General features: G+C 51.3%; 1 protein-coding gene across 1 annotated transcript; it reads right to left on the bottom strand.

Moving 5' to 3' along the window:
• Positions 1-812: 812 nt before the first annotated feature.
• Positions 813-13,556, bottom strand: CMPK2 (cytidine/uridine monophosphate kinase 2). The gene is made up of 5 exons (XM_043604616.1): positions 12,878-13,556; positions 11,120-11,234; positions 9,997-10,198; positions 3,973-4,206; positions 813-2,522 (listed from the first exon to the last, which is right to left on the bottom strand). The coding sequence occupies exons 1-5, from the start codon at positions 13,535-13,537 to the stop codon at positions 2,405-2,407; spliced, it is 1,329 nt and encodes a 442-aa protein (XP_043460551.1). The 5' UTR covers positions 13,538-13,556; the 3' UTR covers positions 813-2,404.
• Positions 13,557-13,644: the final 88 nt, after the last annotated feature.

The raw sequence follows: 13,644 nt of genomic DNA, 5'->3' as shown, positions 1-13,644 counted from the left end.
GCAGGCGGTGGACGAGGAGGAATCTGAGGTACCATACGTGCCCTGGGTCTGCCTGACGGCCCTTCCCTAACTAGATGCCCTTTATGCCCTTTACGCATTCATCCCTCGTCCACATCTGTTTTCAGGAATGAAGGCAGCCTCCGTTCAAGCCTCCTGTCATTGCCTCTGCACCTCCACAGTGTCACCCTTGTCCCTCGGTCCCAGGAAGGCTCACTGGCACCGCCGAATACCAGACAGCGTGAAGGGTCAGCAGAGGAAGCGACGCTCCATACGCCCCTCTGTTCACAGGCTCCTGGAAGACCTATACGTGCCCAGTTGGCCACTCTAGCTGCAAGGAAGCCTTGGGAATGTACTCATAATTCTCGGCAGCCATGTGTCAAGTCAAAAAATTCTATTACTGTGGAAGAAAGGGAGAATAAATACTTGGGACAACCAAAGGTCTATCACGAGACCAGAAGCGAAACCCAACTTGTCACGAAACCGAGCCAAGCGAATGATTCCTTGTCATCAAGTTTCTGGGTAGGAGGTGCCGTCTTGTCTCATGCGCATAAATCACACACCTATCGGTGCATGAAAGAACCCAAGTGTACAAAGTATCTTCTTAGTATCTGCAATGAAGAAAAGATTCTACTTTCCTGAAACAGCGTTTACAAGAAAGTGAACACACCCCCCTTCCTCTGAAATCACTTTGACCAGAGATTCCACTTGGCCCACGAGTTCACACCTCCCCACTTTGCTGGCCAAAAATTCCAGGAAGCCACACTGGAGGGACGCCTCAGAAAAAAACAACATATATGGGGGACACCACCATAAACTGGACAATCCCAACAACTTTATTCATTTGCGAGGTACAGAAGGCAGGCATGAAATGTTTGTTTTTCTAGACTGCCAACACAAGCTTTTCTAAATGTTCAGACTAAATAATACCAAGGACACAGATATCACATCTTACAGGAACCTAATGCTCTTTATTAGCTTTAAAAAATATTTTCAACAGAAACCCATTACATAGTTATATATGCAAATATATTATATAAAAATTACCTGGAATTCTTTGGAAAGACAGTATGATACAGTTATTAATATGAAATGTATTATAATTCAAGTCCCCACATAACCGGATGAGGCCTTGTCTAAGACTTAAATGTCTTGGCAAGAAGACATTCCCCCCAAAACAAGCTGCAAGCTTCATCTATCTTAGAACCAGAAGGGATTTTAGGTAATCACCTGGTTCAGCCAACTCCTTAATACGAATAAAGGATGATTATCACTTTTCAGATCAAGTTACATGGGCTATTGATGTTCAGCGACTCACCCAAGGCCACATAGCTATTAAATTTCCTCTTTCCTCAGCCATTTTTTTCCTAAGCAAACAGATCTCAAAGCTGATTTCATATGTAATCATAAGACATTCAAGTGCAAGATAATTTACTAAGAAACCCCATTCCAGGATCCACTGTGCTTATTTAGCAAGATAAATTAAATCTGTGTAATGAATACACAACAAGTACTGCCTTTAGCTTCTTGGCTTTGATTTTAATTAGTAAAGCATAGCCCCTCCACCGAGGAGAAACATGATGTAAATATCAACATAAATATATTGCTGCATTGGCTAAGTTTTAATGCATCTAGTTTAGTCCAAAACACTCATTATATCCAAAGCCGTGTTTTCAGAGGGAAGGAAAGGAACATAAATAAACAGAACACAATCCAAAGTGGGTTGGTATATTTGTATTGAGAGCATCTGGGTTGGCAGTCTCTATATTTGACTCTGACCACGAGGGGATCGTCTCAGGGGTTGTGAGACACGAATCAGATGTCTTCTTTGTAAGTGTCGCCTACCCACAAGGCGACCCTGTGGGCATTGTCCTCAGACAGCCAGGACACGTGGACCCTTTCTTCAGGAGCATTTAGCTCTAGGATCAGGGCTGAGCCCCCCAATGACGGAGTGAGGCCATATTGGGAAGGAGGTAACTATGTCACATCAGGGTCTCATCAGTGACCCAAGAGGAGGTATGGGAGGGGCCAGAGGGGCTTCCGCCGATCTGGAAGATCTTCCTGGTTATTTCTGTATACCTCATGCTTTCTGGATAAGACAAAACTTGGAGGGATTTGGTAGGAACGTAGCTGAAAACGCATTCCAGGAAAACGTTTGTTACACTTGAAGAAAGCAATCACTGATCTCTGGCTGGAACGTGACGGTCTCAACCTTGACGGGTCCTTTGGTCAGAAGGGAGTGTAACGGTGTAGGTAAAATCGAAATGGTCTGGTCTTCGGCTTTCTAGCACACGCCACGGTTATGCAACAGAAATCTGGGAAAACCGTGTACCCCGCCGTGGGCCTAGATGTATCAAACAACATCAAATCTGCCAAAATGCAGAATTACATTTTGGAGTAATTACAATTAGCTAAAATTATTTTGGATTATGCCTAAAACCGTCTGGAGGACTTCCTCTCTTGAGGGACTAGCATCAACCACGTGGCAGGCGGGGTTCTCCATCCGCTGATAGGACACTTCTACCCTGGGGACAGGCAGAAATGAAAAGAGTTGGCTTATTTTTTAACAAGGCTCTACACACAAATGCCACTTCCCCACCAGGATGCACGCAGCAAGGGCCCCATCTGATTTCTCTCGCTGTTGCCCTCAGCCGCTAGCTTGGTCCGCAGGAGACGTGTGACACGTTTTGGTTAATAAATAACAAATTCAGAGCAACGTTTAGTAGCTAGCCTTTACGGCTACCTGTTTTCTATACTGGCACCAGCGTCCTGCGTGATTCTTCTGTTTTCAAACTCAGGGTGACCTGAGGAAGGGAACCGTGTCACCCCCATTTCTGCAGAGAAAGTAGCAGATTCCAAGAGGTGAACTAATTGGGCACACAGGAAATCGCCCCACAGTCTGTGCCCCGAAGGATTTCAGACAAGCCAGAGGCCCTCGGCACGGACATTGTCTTCGCAGACGAGTCTCTGAAAAATTCACCAGGTTGTTCCGGGACTCCTTCGGGTGTTAGCTAGCCTTGACATGTAGGAATGACGGAGGCCGGTGGCGTTAGGGAAGCGTGACAGCATGTGGCTGTAACACGTGCTGTTTACTACTCACTGGCTCAGTGAACTCGTCAAACTGCTTTCCCCTCGGCCTCGGTTTTCTCACCTCTAAAACAAGGGCTGAAATAACGCCTTCCTGGTGATGTGTCACGAGGCCTAATTGAATTAATACGAGGACACTGCTTGACACGGTTTCTTTGCACACAGCCGAGTTATTATTTATTTATAACAGGGCTGCGTTGTGACAGCGGTGCTATGATTGTTTATTCATATAAACTACCCCGCTCTGGCTTTTCAAACCAGTCCTACAGAACGGATTCAACCTCGGCTCTAAAACAGTGAGGCTCTGGTCCAGGGTCTCCGGCTACCGTCCCACAGCTTTCTCATGAAAACAAAAGCGCTGCCTTTAAAATCAAAAAAGATCCTGATTTTCATCCCAGGTTTCCTACACGGTAGCTATGCAAATCCAGACAAGTCACTTCATCCTTGGAGCCTCAGTTTTGTAAACCGTAAAAGACGGCTGACGTCGCCCTCGTGCGCATCAGAGAGCATCCGGACCCCGATGCCTGACACACGGGAAGCACCTTCTAAGGAAAAGTCACAGTGAGGTCATCGGACAGCGCTCTGTGCCCATTCTAGTAGGACTGGGGAACCAGGACCCAGAAATGTGTATTGTCTTCCCCGGGTTCACACTGTTCCTGGCACAGCCAGGACTGGAAGGAAGCCCCGATGCCCTGTGGCCGTGCGTCACCAATGCTGTGGCCGTGTGGGAACTGCACCGTCAGAAGGAGCTGAACTACCGTGGGGGATACTGCCTCTCGGGTTTGAACAACGAGAACAATGTCATTTCCTCCACATTCCTAAAGCCGGCGCCCATCCTGGCTCTCCGCCACGGCCAGGAACCCCTGCCGTTCACATCGGGACACCTACTTTTGACGAAACATGCTGTCGGCCTCCAGTTCAGCTTCCTCTCTGGTCCGCTCCACGCCCCGGCCCTCAATTCTCTGCATCCTCTTCTTGGGGCTCACTGTGAGCAGCAGGACCAGGTCGGGTCTGAGCAGGTCCCTGGGCCACTGGTATATAGGGTGATGGGCCGGGGGCAGGTACTGGAGCCCCCCGGTCACCTCGGTGGCGATGGCGTAGGTGGCCGTGCTGTGCCAGTACCTGGGAAGGAGAGGACGAGTGAGATCTCCATCTGCAGAGGCCAAGGTCAAGGTGCACCTGAAAATGTGCCGCGCGAGAGGCTGAAGCCAGCACGGCTCTGCTCAAGTTTTCCCTGCACTGCAATTTGTTCAATAAATAAAACTCAATCTGGGGGTGCCTGGGCGGCTCAGTCGGTTGAGCGTCCGACTTCGGCTCAGGTCATGATCTCGCGGTTCATTGAGTTTGAACCCCGCGTCGGGCTCCGTGCTGACAGCTCGGAGCCTGGAGCCCGCTTCAGATTCTGTGTCTCCTTCTCTCTCTGCCCCTCCCCGACTTGTGCTCTGTCTCTCTCCATCAAAAATAAATAAATGTTAAAAAAAAAAAAAAAAAAAAAGAACATCTATTCCAAAACGCCCAATGGCTTTCCACTGCCTGCCGGAAACATCCAGCCTCATGAAGACACAGTTACAGTGTGTGTCCAGGCACACGGCTCCACGCGGGCCTGTCTTCACACTTTCCTCCAGCGGGAGTGAGGCTCTCAGTCAGCAAAACTCCTACTCTGCCTGCACAGTCCCACTCAGACGGAGCCCCACGGAGAGCTCACTGTTTTCTCCCCTGGGCTCCCAATGCCCCTCACGCCCGACTCTACGGAAGAACTTCTCACGGTAAAGAAAAGCAAGTTGTTTGTAGGCATGACCCCTTCGGGCTCCTCCTAAAAATTTCTTGTTTAGTCACTCCCGCCTTCTAAAACCTGAAACCAGCGTGTGGCACACAGCAGGTACACAATAAATGTTCTCTGGGTGTGCATATGACTAAATTGGAATCATTTCATTAATTGGCATAGCTTATTATAATCTTGACCTGCTCATGTCATATTCCAATTTTAAGAGGCTACAAAACTCCAAGTTCAATATCAAAGGACTCTCATCACAGATATTTATGAAACAGTTACAAACATTCCAGGGTGGAGAAGGACCCACGGCCCCATCCTTGTGTGTATTTTCAACTTACTAACTTCAATGTTTTAAAATCCTAAATTCTTAACCATTGGAGACTTGAACTACCTTTCCCAGTGAAAAGGACGGACTGGCATCTACCAAACGAATTCACAGTGTTATCTGAGCTGTGTGTTAATCTACCTTCTGCCACCTACTTCCTCTGCAGACACAGGTAACTCATTTAAGCCAACGTAGTCTCAATTTCCTCATCGGGAAAATGAAAAGCATGCAAAACCCTGTTTCTCTTCCACAGTTGCTGCAAACATAGACCGTATCTGTGTATCACACTGTCATTATAAGAAAACACCAAATGTTGGGCGCCTGGGTGGCTCAGTCGGTTAAGTGTCCGACTTCGGCTCAGGTCATATCTCGCGGTTCGTGAGTTCGAGCCCCTTGTCGGGCTCTGTGCTGACAGCTCAGAGCCTGGAGCCTGCTTCGGATTCTGTGTCTCCCTCTCTCTCTGCCCCTCCCCTGCTCACACTCTGTCTCTCTCAAAAATGAATAAACGTTAAAAAAATTTTTTTTAAAAAGAAAATCCCTAATGTTTAGCGGACACTGCTTATAACTAAAGCTGCATTTTCAAATGATGGTGATACAGACGGTACTGAAAAGGAGACACAAATAAAAATTAATTTGGGAGGTGAGCAATTCTCACACCATCCATCCTTCGAAGCCCTCATCCACCTCCAGAAGTGGCCACCGTATCGGCCAGCTCCTTGAGTCCTGCCCGGAAGCATTTCTCTGTGCCGCGTCCCTGAGTCACCATTTCCAAACGTGTGCTTTCACCTTCTCTCTCAGATGCATCTCATCTCCCAAGCCGAATAAATCCATGAAGGGTCCAGGTTTTCTGTTTCTTGGCAGCCAGACTACAATTTATTCTGCTTTTTTGCACATGTTCCGTGTTCACTGAATTAAATACTCAGCTATGAATACAGAGGCTGATATCATCTTAATTTTAAAAGCCTTCCTTTTGTAGAAAAACCATCAGCATAGAATAGACTTTTAAAGGTAATGAGGGTGATTAAGTTGCCAACCTTCACCACAGTCACCATCAAAAACTACTCTGTCTCCCTCGTTTTTTTCAGCTAGATGAGGGTATAGTCTAAAATGGATTTCATTAAAATCTTTACACATGAACAAAGCCCACCCAGACAACAAATAACTGCTCTTTTCTTCCCGTTTGACAAGGTGATACAGTATCTCTTTAAAGAGCAAAATTGCCGACGATTCGCAGACACAAAGAAGGAAAATCAAGGTAAAAATGGAAGCCCGGTTTTCTATAGCTAGAGCTCTCTCACTGACAACGCCGTGGCTCATTTCAAATAATCACACCCTCTGGCCATCAATTTCAGACTCTCCGCTAGTTAGTATTTCCCATTCTGCCTTCAGGGAAACCACATGGGTTCAAATCAGATGCAATTTGTCCACACGTTATACGCAGCTTCTATAATAACGCTTTGTATCTTCATAGCGATTTGCTATTTCGAAGCACTTCTCCCTGTATCAACTCAATGGCTATTCATCACCGGTCCTAATGGTAGGCGGGGAAGCGAGGAGGGCTCCCTCCCTTTAACGGATTAGGAAGCCGGGAGCGGAGGGGATCGGCGTCCACCTACACACAGAAGCCAGTGCAGCTTCAGGACTTGGGACATCGGAGGAAACAATGCGCCTCATCGAGTCGCACCATATGAGGAGAAGTTCAGGCTTTTCTCATTGAAAAAGGACACTGCATGAAAACAAAAAAAAAAATCTCAAATATGGCAGATTCACTTATTAATAACGGGGCAAAAACATCCCCCAAAGAAGTCCCACAAAGGAATGCAGTTTCTCACCCTTCTTGCCAACCCTCAACCTCTTGAAATAACCACCTTGCCATCCCCGAAGTTAAAACTACCTCCCGGCATGGTGGCTCCAACGAGAGTACCCGGCTTCTAACTCATTTGCACTGTTTTCCTCTCGCCCGGCAACCCACCACCTCAGGCCTTATTTCCTGCACACGCTCAGAACCGCCTTTCCGTGGGGTGTTGCAGAGCTACAGAAAAGCCTGTAGAGGAAAGTACAGGGAAAGGTATTTCAAGAAAGGGGTAGAAGTTTCCAGATGTGGCAAACCAGCTTGAACAAGGGGAAAGCCTAGCATAAAAGGCTGGCGATGCTAAGTGTTGACCAGGATGAGAGTCAAAGGGAATTCTCAAACACTGCTGGTGGGGGGGTGGGGGTGGCTGTGAGTTGTTTCAACCACTTCAAAAAACTTTCTGGAATATTTGCTGAAGGTGAACACATGTGAACCCCCACACCCCTGCAGCTCCGCTCCTGGGCATCTCTGCACCAGAACCGCAGATATACAGGCACCAGAGTTACGTAAAAAATGTCCACAGCAAGGGGCATCTGGATGGCTCTGTCGGTTAGGCGGTCGGCTCTTGATCTCGGCTCAGGCCACGATCTCGTAGTTCGTGGGTTCGAGCCCTGTGTTGAGCTCTGCACTGACAGTGTGCAGAGCCTGCTTGGGATCCCCGCTCCCCCTCTGGCTCTCTCTGCCCCTCCCCCATGCACACACACTCTCTCCCTCTCTCAAAATAAAAAAAAATAGTAATAAAATAAAACAAAAACGTTAAAACGTGTTCATAGCAGCAAGGGGAGTATCATACGCAGCATGAAGGCCGTCAGACGCAAAGAGCAGTAATGCACACCTGCGTGGACAAGCAGTTCAAAAACAGAAGGAACAAGTCCACGGTGATGGAGGTCAGGGCAGCAGTTACCACGGGGGGGGGGGGGGGGGGTGCGGAGAACGGACGGTGACCGGGTGGGAGAAGGAGGTGGCTTTATGGGGGATGGTGAGGTCCTAAGTCCAGACACGGGTGCGGGCTATACTTGGGCGTGTTCCCTACTTGAAATTCCTTGAGATTTACAGTTATGATTCCTGCTTTTTCCTGAACTGTTGTCATACTTTCAATGCCGTTCTTATCTTTCCAAAAATAAGCAAAATTGCACAAAGGGCAACAAACATTCACGTGATGCGAAGCAATAACATAAACGCAGCTCACGACCTTTTGTGCTTTTTATCGACCGTGCGTCTCTTTCCCTAGCCCTCTCCTGAATTTGCTCAATAACCTTCCATCCCTCCGTACTCTACAGTTTGTCTTAATTTGCGTGTATTCTACTGAATGCCCGTCTGCAACTCGATTTTTCCAGATTCCGGTTTTGTAATTTCTGCACAGGGATACACTGCACTGGTCTGGGTGGCTGAATGGGGCCCATTTTACAAATACGCTGGCATTTATGCACCCTTTCTTCTACTGATGGGCTTTGGTTTTTCACATTTTTCAGTATCTGAACACAGCTGAAGGCATCTCAGTTTCTTCAGGCGGTGAAGCGGTCTCCACTCTGCTGTGTCTCCACAAACCGCTCTCCTAGCCCTCCACCCCCACCAGCACCCTGGAGGGCGTCAATCCGTGCACGTGAGCGCCAGCTCTGAGCTCTGGGCATTAGGGCATTTTAACTGGTTCTCAGCAACCTGATGAGAGCAAGCTGCGATCTCATTGCGACTGTAATTTCTGTACCACCGAGTCCCGGTGATTTAAAGCCTAGGATAACTTGCTGTCATCCATTCGTGTGGTATGTTGAGCTATTTCTTACGTATGGAATTGGAAACACACAAATCAGTTTACATCACTTCATTATCTGAAACCTTCCAATGGCTCCCCTCGGCGCTCAGAATAAAACCCACACTCTCTCGGCCTACGGGCCCTTCTCCTCTGTCCTCTGCCTCTCTCTCTCTCTGCTCATTCACCCAGAAAGCAGCCCCTGGTCCACTATGTGCTCATTACACTAGCCTGTTTCTAGTCCTGGATTATGTCAACTTCTTTCTGTCTGTAGGCTTTGCTCGTACTGACTCTGCTGTCCATAACGCTGTTACTCCACAGTTTTCATTTCCACCTCTTCTGGGGCGTCCAGAGCTCAGATCAATGTCACCCCCTTATACAGGCCTTCCTCAGCCATACCCACTTCGCTTTACCCTCTTCGGAGTATTTATCACTCTCTGATAGTATCACAGTTCTTTATGCACCTGACCATCAACTTCTCCTGCAACAGTATGTCTGCTCCACGCAAGCGGGGCACCGTCTAGCTCACGGACCGCCGAATCCCCTAAATTGAGAGCCATCTTTGGCACGTAGGAGATGCCCAGTGTTTTACAAATAAGCCGGTGAACAAATGAACCACTGAAAGCATCAATTTCTAAAAGCACAGCCTTTGGCCAATATCCTCATACACCATTTCTAGCTTAGTCACTTGGCAGGTCACCTAACCTTTTTTTTTTTTTAATGTTTATTTTTGAGAGAAAGAGAGAGAGAGAGAGAGGGAGACAGAGCATGAGCAGGGGAGGGGCAGAGAGGCGGGAGACACAGAATCCGAAGCAGGCTCCAGGCTCTGGGCCGTCAGCACAGAGCTCGACGCGGGGCTCGAGCTCACAAGCCGTGAGATCACAGCCTGAGCCGAAGTTGGACGCTCAACCCCTGAGCTCCCTAGGCGCCCCGACCTTTCGAAGACCTATGTTTCTCATCAGTAAATTAGGGATAACATGTAGTATCCACTAACCATGCATAATTGTTCCAGATATCGAACAATGGTATGCATGCTCTTAGCGAAATGCCAGCCTGTGACTTAGGTGATTAATAAAGCATAGGCATTCTTCCTATTCTTACCATCACGCGGTTTGACTTAACATACACAGTTGAATACATGCATGTGTAGGTACACCCACACACTTACAACGTTGGGGAACAAAATGCCAAACTCGTAGAATCTTCATACCTACCTGTCTATAATCACAGGAGATTTTGTAGATTCTTTGGCTATTTCAGAAGCCACAATATAATTGCCCAAAGAATAAAAAGCTCTCCTAATGATAGTTGGCTCATCATCAAAGATTTTCCTCCACTGGCTGATGCAAGCAGGTGGCGACTTTAAGAGGACAGCCCCGAGTGTGTCTGAAACTGACTGGGTCACAGTGGTTTTACCTGCGGGCCAGATACAAACACAGGGCTTCGTTACCATGGCCACGGCATCACTCCCAAACTGCTCAGATGAACTCAGAGCAAAGACACTCTTTCCACCTGTAAACCAGCGTAGCTCATTACCTACCAAGATTATTTAAAATAAAAAAAAAAAAAAAATGCAGACCTTCAGGAACCTGGGTTTGCTCAGTGTGGTATCAGAACACTTGAAAGATATCACAAAGTAATGATAAACTCTGGCAGAGACCTCCGGGCCCTGGGATAACCTCCACCTTGCTCCCTCACACTCTCTGCCCCCGGGGAGCCCCGCCGCACGCTGAACCACGTGACTTCAGCCCAGGCTCCACCTTGTCCTTGGCTGTTCTCCCGCCGCCCTTACAGCCTTACTTCTCCTACTTTTGTGTTTTGGGCCAAGTGTGGGTATGTCCGTTGTACTCAGATCTCTGCCAGCTCCAACGCTTCTGCCCCCCACTTCCTAGTACTTCCAAAGGGTCCTCGGAATGGCCTGTGCTTCCCAAATGCCCCCAGGCTGGCTCAAGTCCCTTCTCTTCGGCCCATGCTGTTTCTTCCGCCCGGAGGACCGCTTCTGTCTTCCTCGCCTGACCTGCTCTGATCTGCGCTGAAAACAGCCCTCCGGGAGCCACCCCAACCACGCTCCGTCCCCCACGCGGAGGCTGCCTTAAGTGCCTTCTCGTGGTCACCAGAGCACCTGAGGCTCAGCCCCTCCACCCCTCCCCTGGCTTCCCACTCAAGGCCTTATTCACCTTTGCATCGCACGCCTGCCCGGCTCCGTGCGTGGCACACAGTAGACACTGCCGTGAAGCTTACGAGCTGAACTCTGTATAAAGTTGTACTTGTGAAGCCCTGTCTATTCCCACGAGAGAACAATGTCTCTCCTTGCCTGTAACCGAAAGGTAATATTACCTGTGGCATCCAGTCCTTCAACAGCAATGACCGGGAACTTCCCTTTGTGGACTTGTTCCGGCAACTGGTCAACCAGGTCGAGCACTGCTTGGGCCTCAGGAATGAAGGGTATACACTGTGAAACAACGCGTGTGCAGCCGTAGTGAGGCAACGGGGCTTTTGCAATATCTGATTGCTGAGAACAAGATTGCCCAATGCTAATAAGACATAAGTTGTGTTTCACACCACACCAAAATCATGCTGTTTTGAACCTGAGAGGGGCTGGGGCGCCTGGGTGGCTCGGCCAGTTAAGTGTCTGACTTCGGCTCAGGTGATGATCTTACCACTCCTGGAATATGGGTTCGAGCCCCGCGTCGGGCTCTGTGCTGACAGCTCAGAGCCTGGAGCCTGCTTTGGATTCTGTGCCTCCCTCTCTCTGCCCTGCCCCGGATCATGCTCTATCTCTCTCTGTCTCTGTCTCTCTCTCAAAAATAAACATGTAAAAAGAAAAGCAATTTTGAACCTGAGAGGGGCTGAGTCCCTCCATTTTATACTGAATAGCTCTGGCTCAAAAAGGCGACAGCGGCTGAGATCCCTCAGCCTTACGGGCCAGCTACCCCAGAGGAAGGAGAGGGAAGGCCACAACTGGGGGGGGGGGGGGGGGCACAGGCCCCGCTTGGTGCAGTATGTGGGATGTGGGAAACCAGCTAGGACTGTAGCTCCCGGAAGCAGTCAGCCGGTCCCTTCCTGCCCCCGCTACGAGGGGAGAAGAAGCCTTGCACTGCGGTCACCAGGGAGCAGCACAGGAGATGCTGGGCATTCAAAGTTCTCGCCTCTGCTCTCCCGCTCTATAGCGAGGCCCACACATCTGTTTATGTACACGCTTAATCTTCTACGTGCTTCTCCAGGATTAACATGGCCAGCCTTCACAGTAACCCTGCGAGGGTGGCAGCATTATTATTCCCAACTACAGACTAAGGAAACTGAGGCAAGGAGGGTTTAAGAAACTGAAACTGACACAGGTAACAAATGCCAGAGTTTGGATTTAAACCCAGGAGACTGGTCCTGCCCTCTTCACCACTCCTTAATACTATCCCAAAAGCTTGCAGAAGGCACTGAATAAACTCCATTGCGCAGCCTCAGCAAGTCCAGTCTGGACACCCCAGGCCCTGCCCAGGCTGCCCGGGGGAAAAGATTCTCGGCGCTCCTTCCCGGAGCACCTGCTGTGTCCCAGATGTTTCCTTGTCCTAAACACCTCAAGGGGAGTGTTTCACAGACGAGACAGGAAAAACAGGGGGCTTGTGCCGCTTGCACGGGCAGCCGATAAGCAGGCGGCCACAGATTCAGTACGCGTTTCTCAAACCCCAAACCCTGGCCCTTTTCTCCCCAAAACTCATGCCCCGGCCTCCCAACAGTGTGACGGCTTCCCAGATGGCATGACCCTCCCGGCACCCAGCGGCCTCTTTCCTCCCCTCGCAGAGGCTTCCCCGCGCATTCAGGGCAGGAACTCGAGCGCGGCCTCGGGACATCCATCACTTGCCGCCTCGGAGGGAAAGTTCCAGGCGGCTAAGGATCCAGAAAAGAGCAGCAGCGTCTAAACCGGAGGCGGGCACTCAGGTTCAAGGCCCGATCTGTCCAGGGACGTCAATCAGTTCCCCGCGGCAACAGCGCCCGGGCTGGATAGACCGGCCCCCCCCACCCCCACCCGAGAACCCACTCCTCCCTGTCTGGGGGGGGGGGGGGTCCACCCCGAGTGCGAGGAAGGGGCAGGCCTCTTACCGCCTCCAGAACGGCGCGGGCGGCCTCCCGGTGCGGGAAGACCCCGGAGCTGGGCAGGTCGGGCACCACCGGGTGCAGGGCGGGCTCCGGGGCGGCCAGGACGCGCTCGCGGGGGCCCACCTGCCGCCACTCCGCCCCGTCCCGCAGCTCCCACAGGCTCTGCCACACCTGCTGGCGCGCGTCGCCCACGAACTCGCCCAGGCGCGGGCCCCCCGGGGCGTCGCCGAGCAGCGAGAAGAGCGCGCGCCGGGTGTCGGGGCTGTCGCCGGGGTCGCGGAGCAGGAAGCCGCGCTGCACGCCGCCCGCCCCGCCGCCGGGGCCGTAGCACAGCAGCCGGCGCAGCTGGCACCGCCGCAGGGGGTCGCGGCGCAGCTGGTGCAGCAGGCGCTGGTGCAGCCGGGCCGCCCGCACCCGGGCGGCGCAGCCGCCGCCCGGCGCCTCGGGCACGCACAGCGAGTAGCTGCGGCCGGGCGGGCCCAGGAGCGCGGCCACGCGGGGGTCGAGGCGCGCGCCCGGGGCGTCCCCGCCGACGGCGAAGTGGGCCAGGCCGCAGCCCGGCAGCTCCAGCGCGAAGCGGCGCGGCGGCGCCATGGCCAGAGCGCGGGCCCCGCGGAGACGCGCGAGCGGCAGCGGGGCGCGCGGGCCGAGGGCGGAGGCCATGGCCCGTCCGGTCCCGCCCCCGCCACCGGGGAATCGAAAGCCAAGTGACCGGCGGGCGGGGCGCGGGGGAGGGGGTGGAGGTGGGGGAGGGGTGGGGCGGCCGCGGC

The sequence above is a fragment of the Prionailurus bengalensis genome, chromosome A3 (genome assembly GCF_016509475.1).
Source record: "Prionailurus bengalensis isolate Pbe53 chromosome A3, Fcat_Pben_1.1_paternal_pri, whole genome shotgun sequence".
NCBI lineage: Eukaryota > Metazoa > Chordata > Mammalia > Carnivora > Felidae > Prionailurus > Prionailurus bengalensis.
This window is presented reverse-complemented; position numbering and strand designations above follow the sequence as displayed.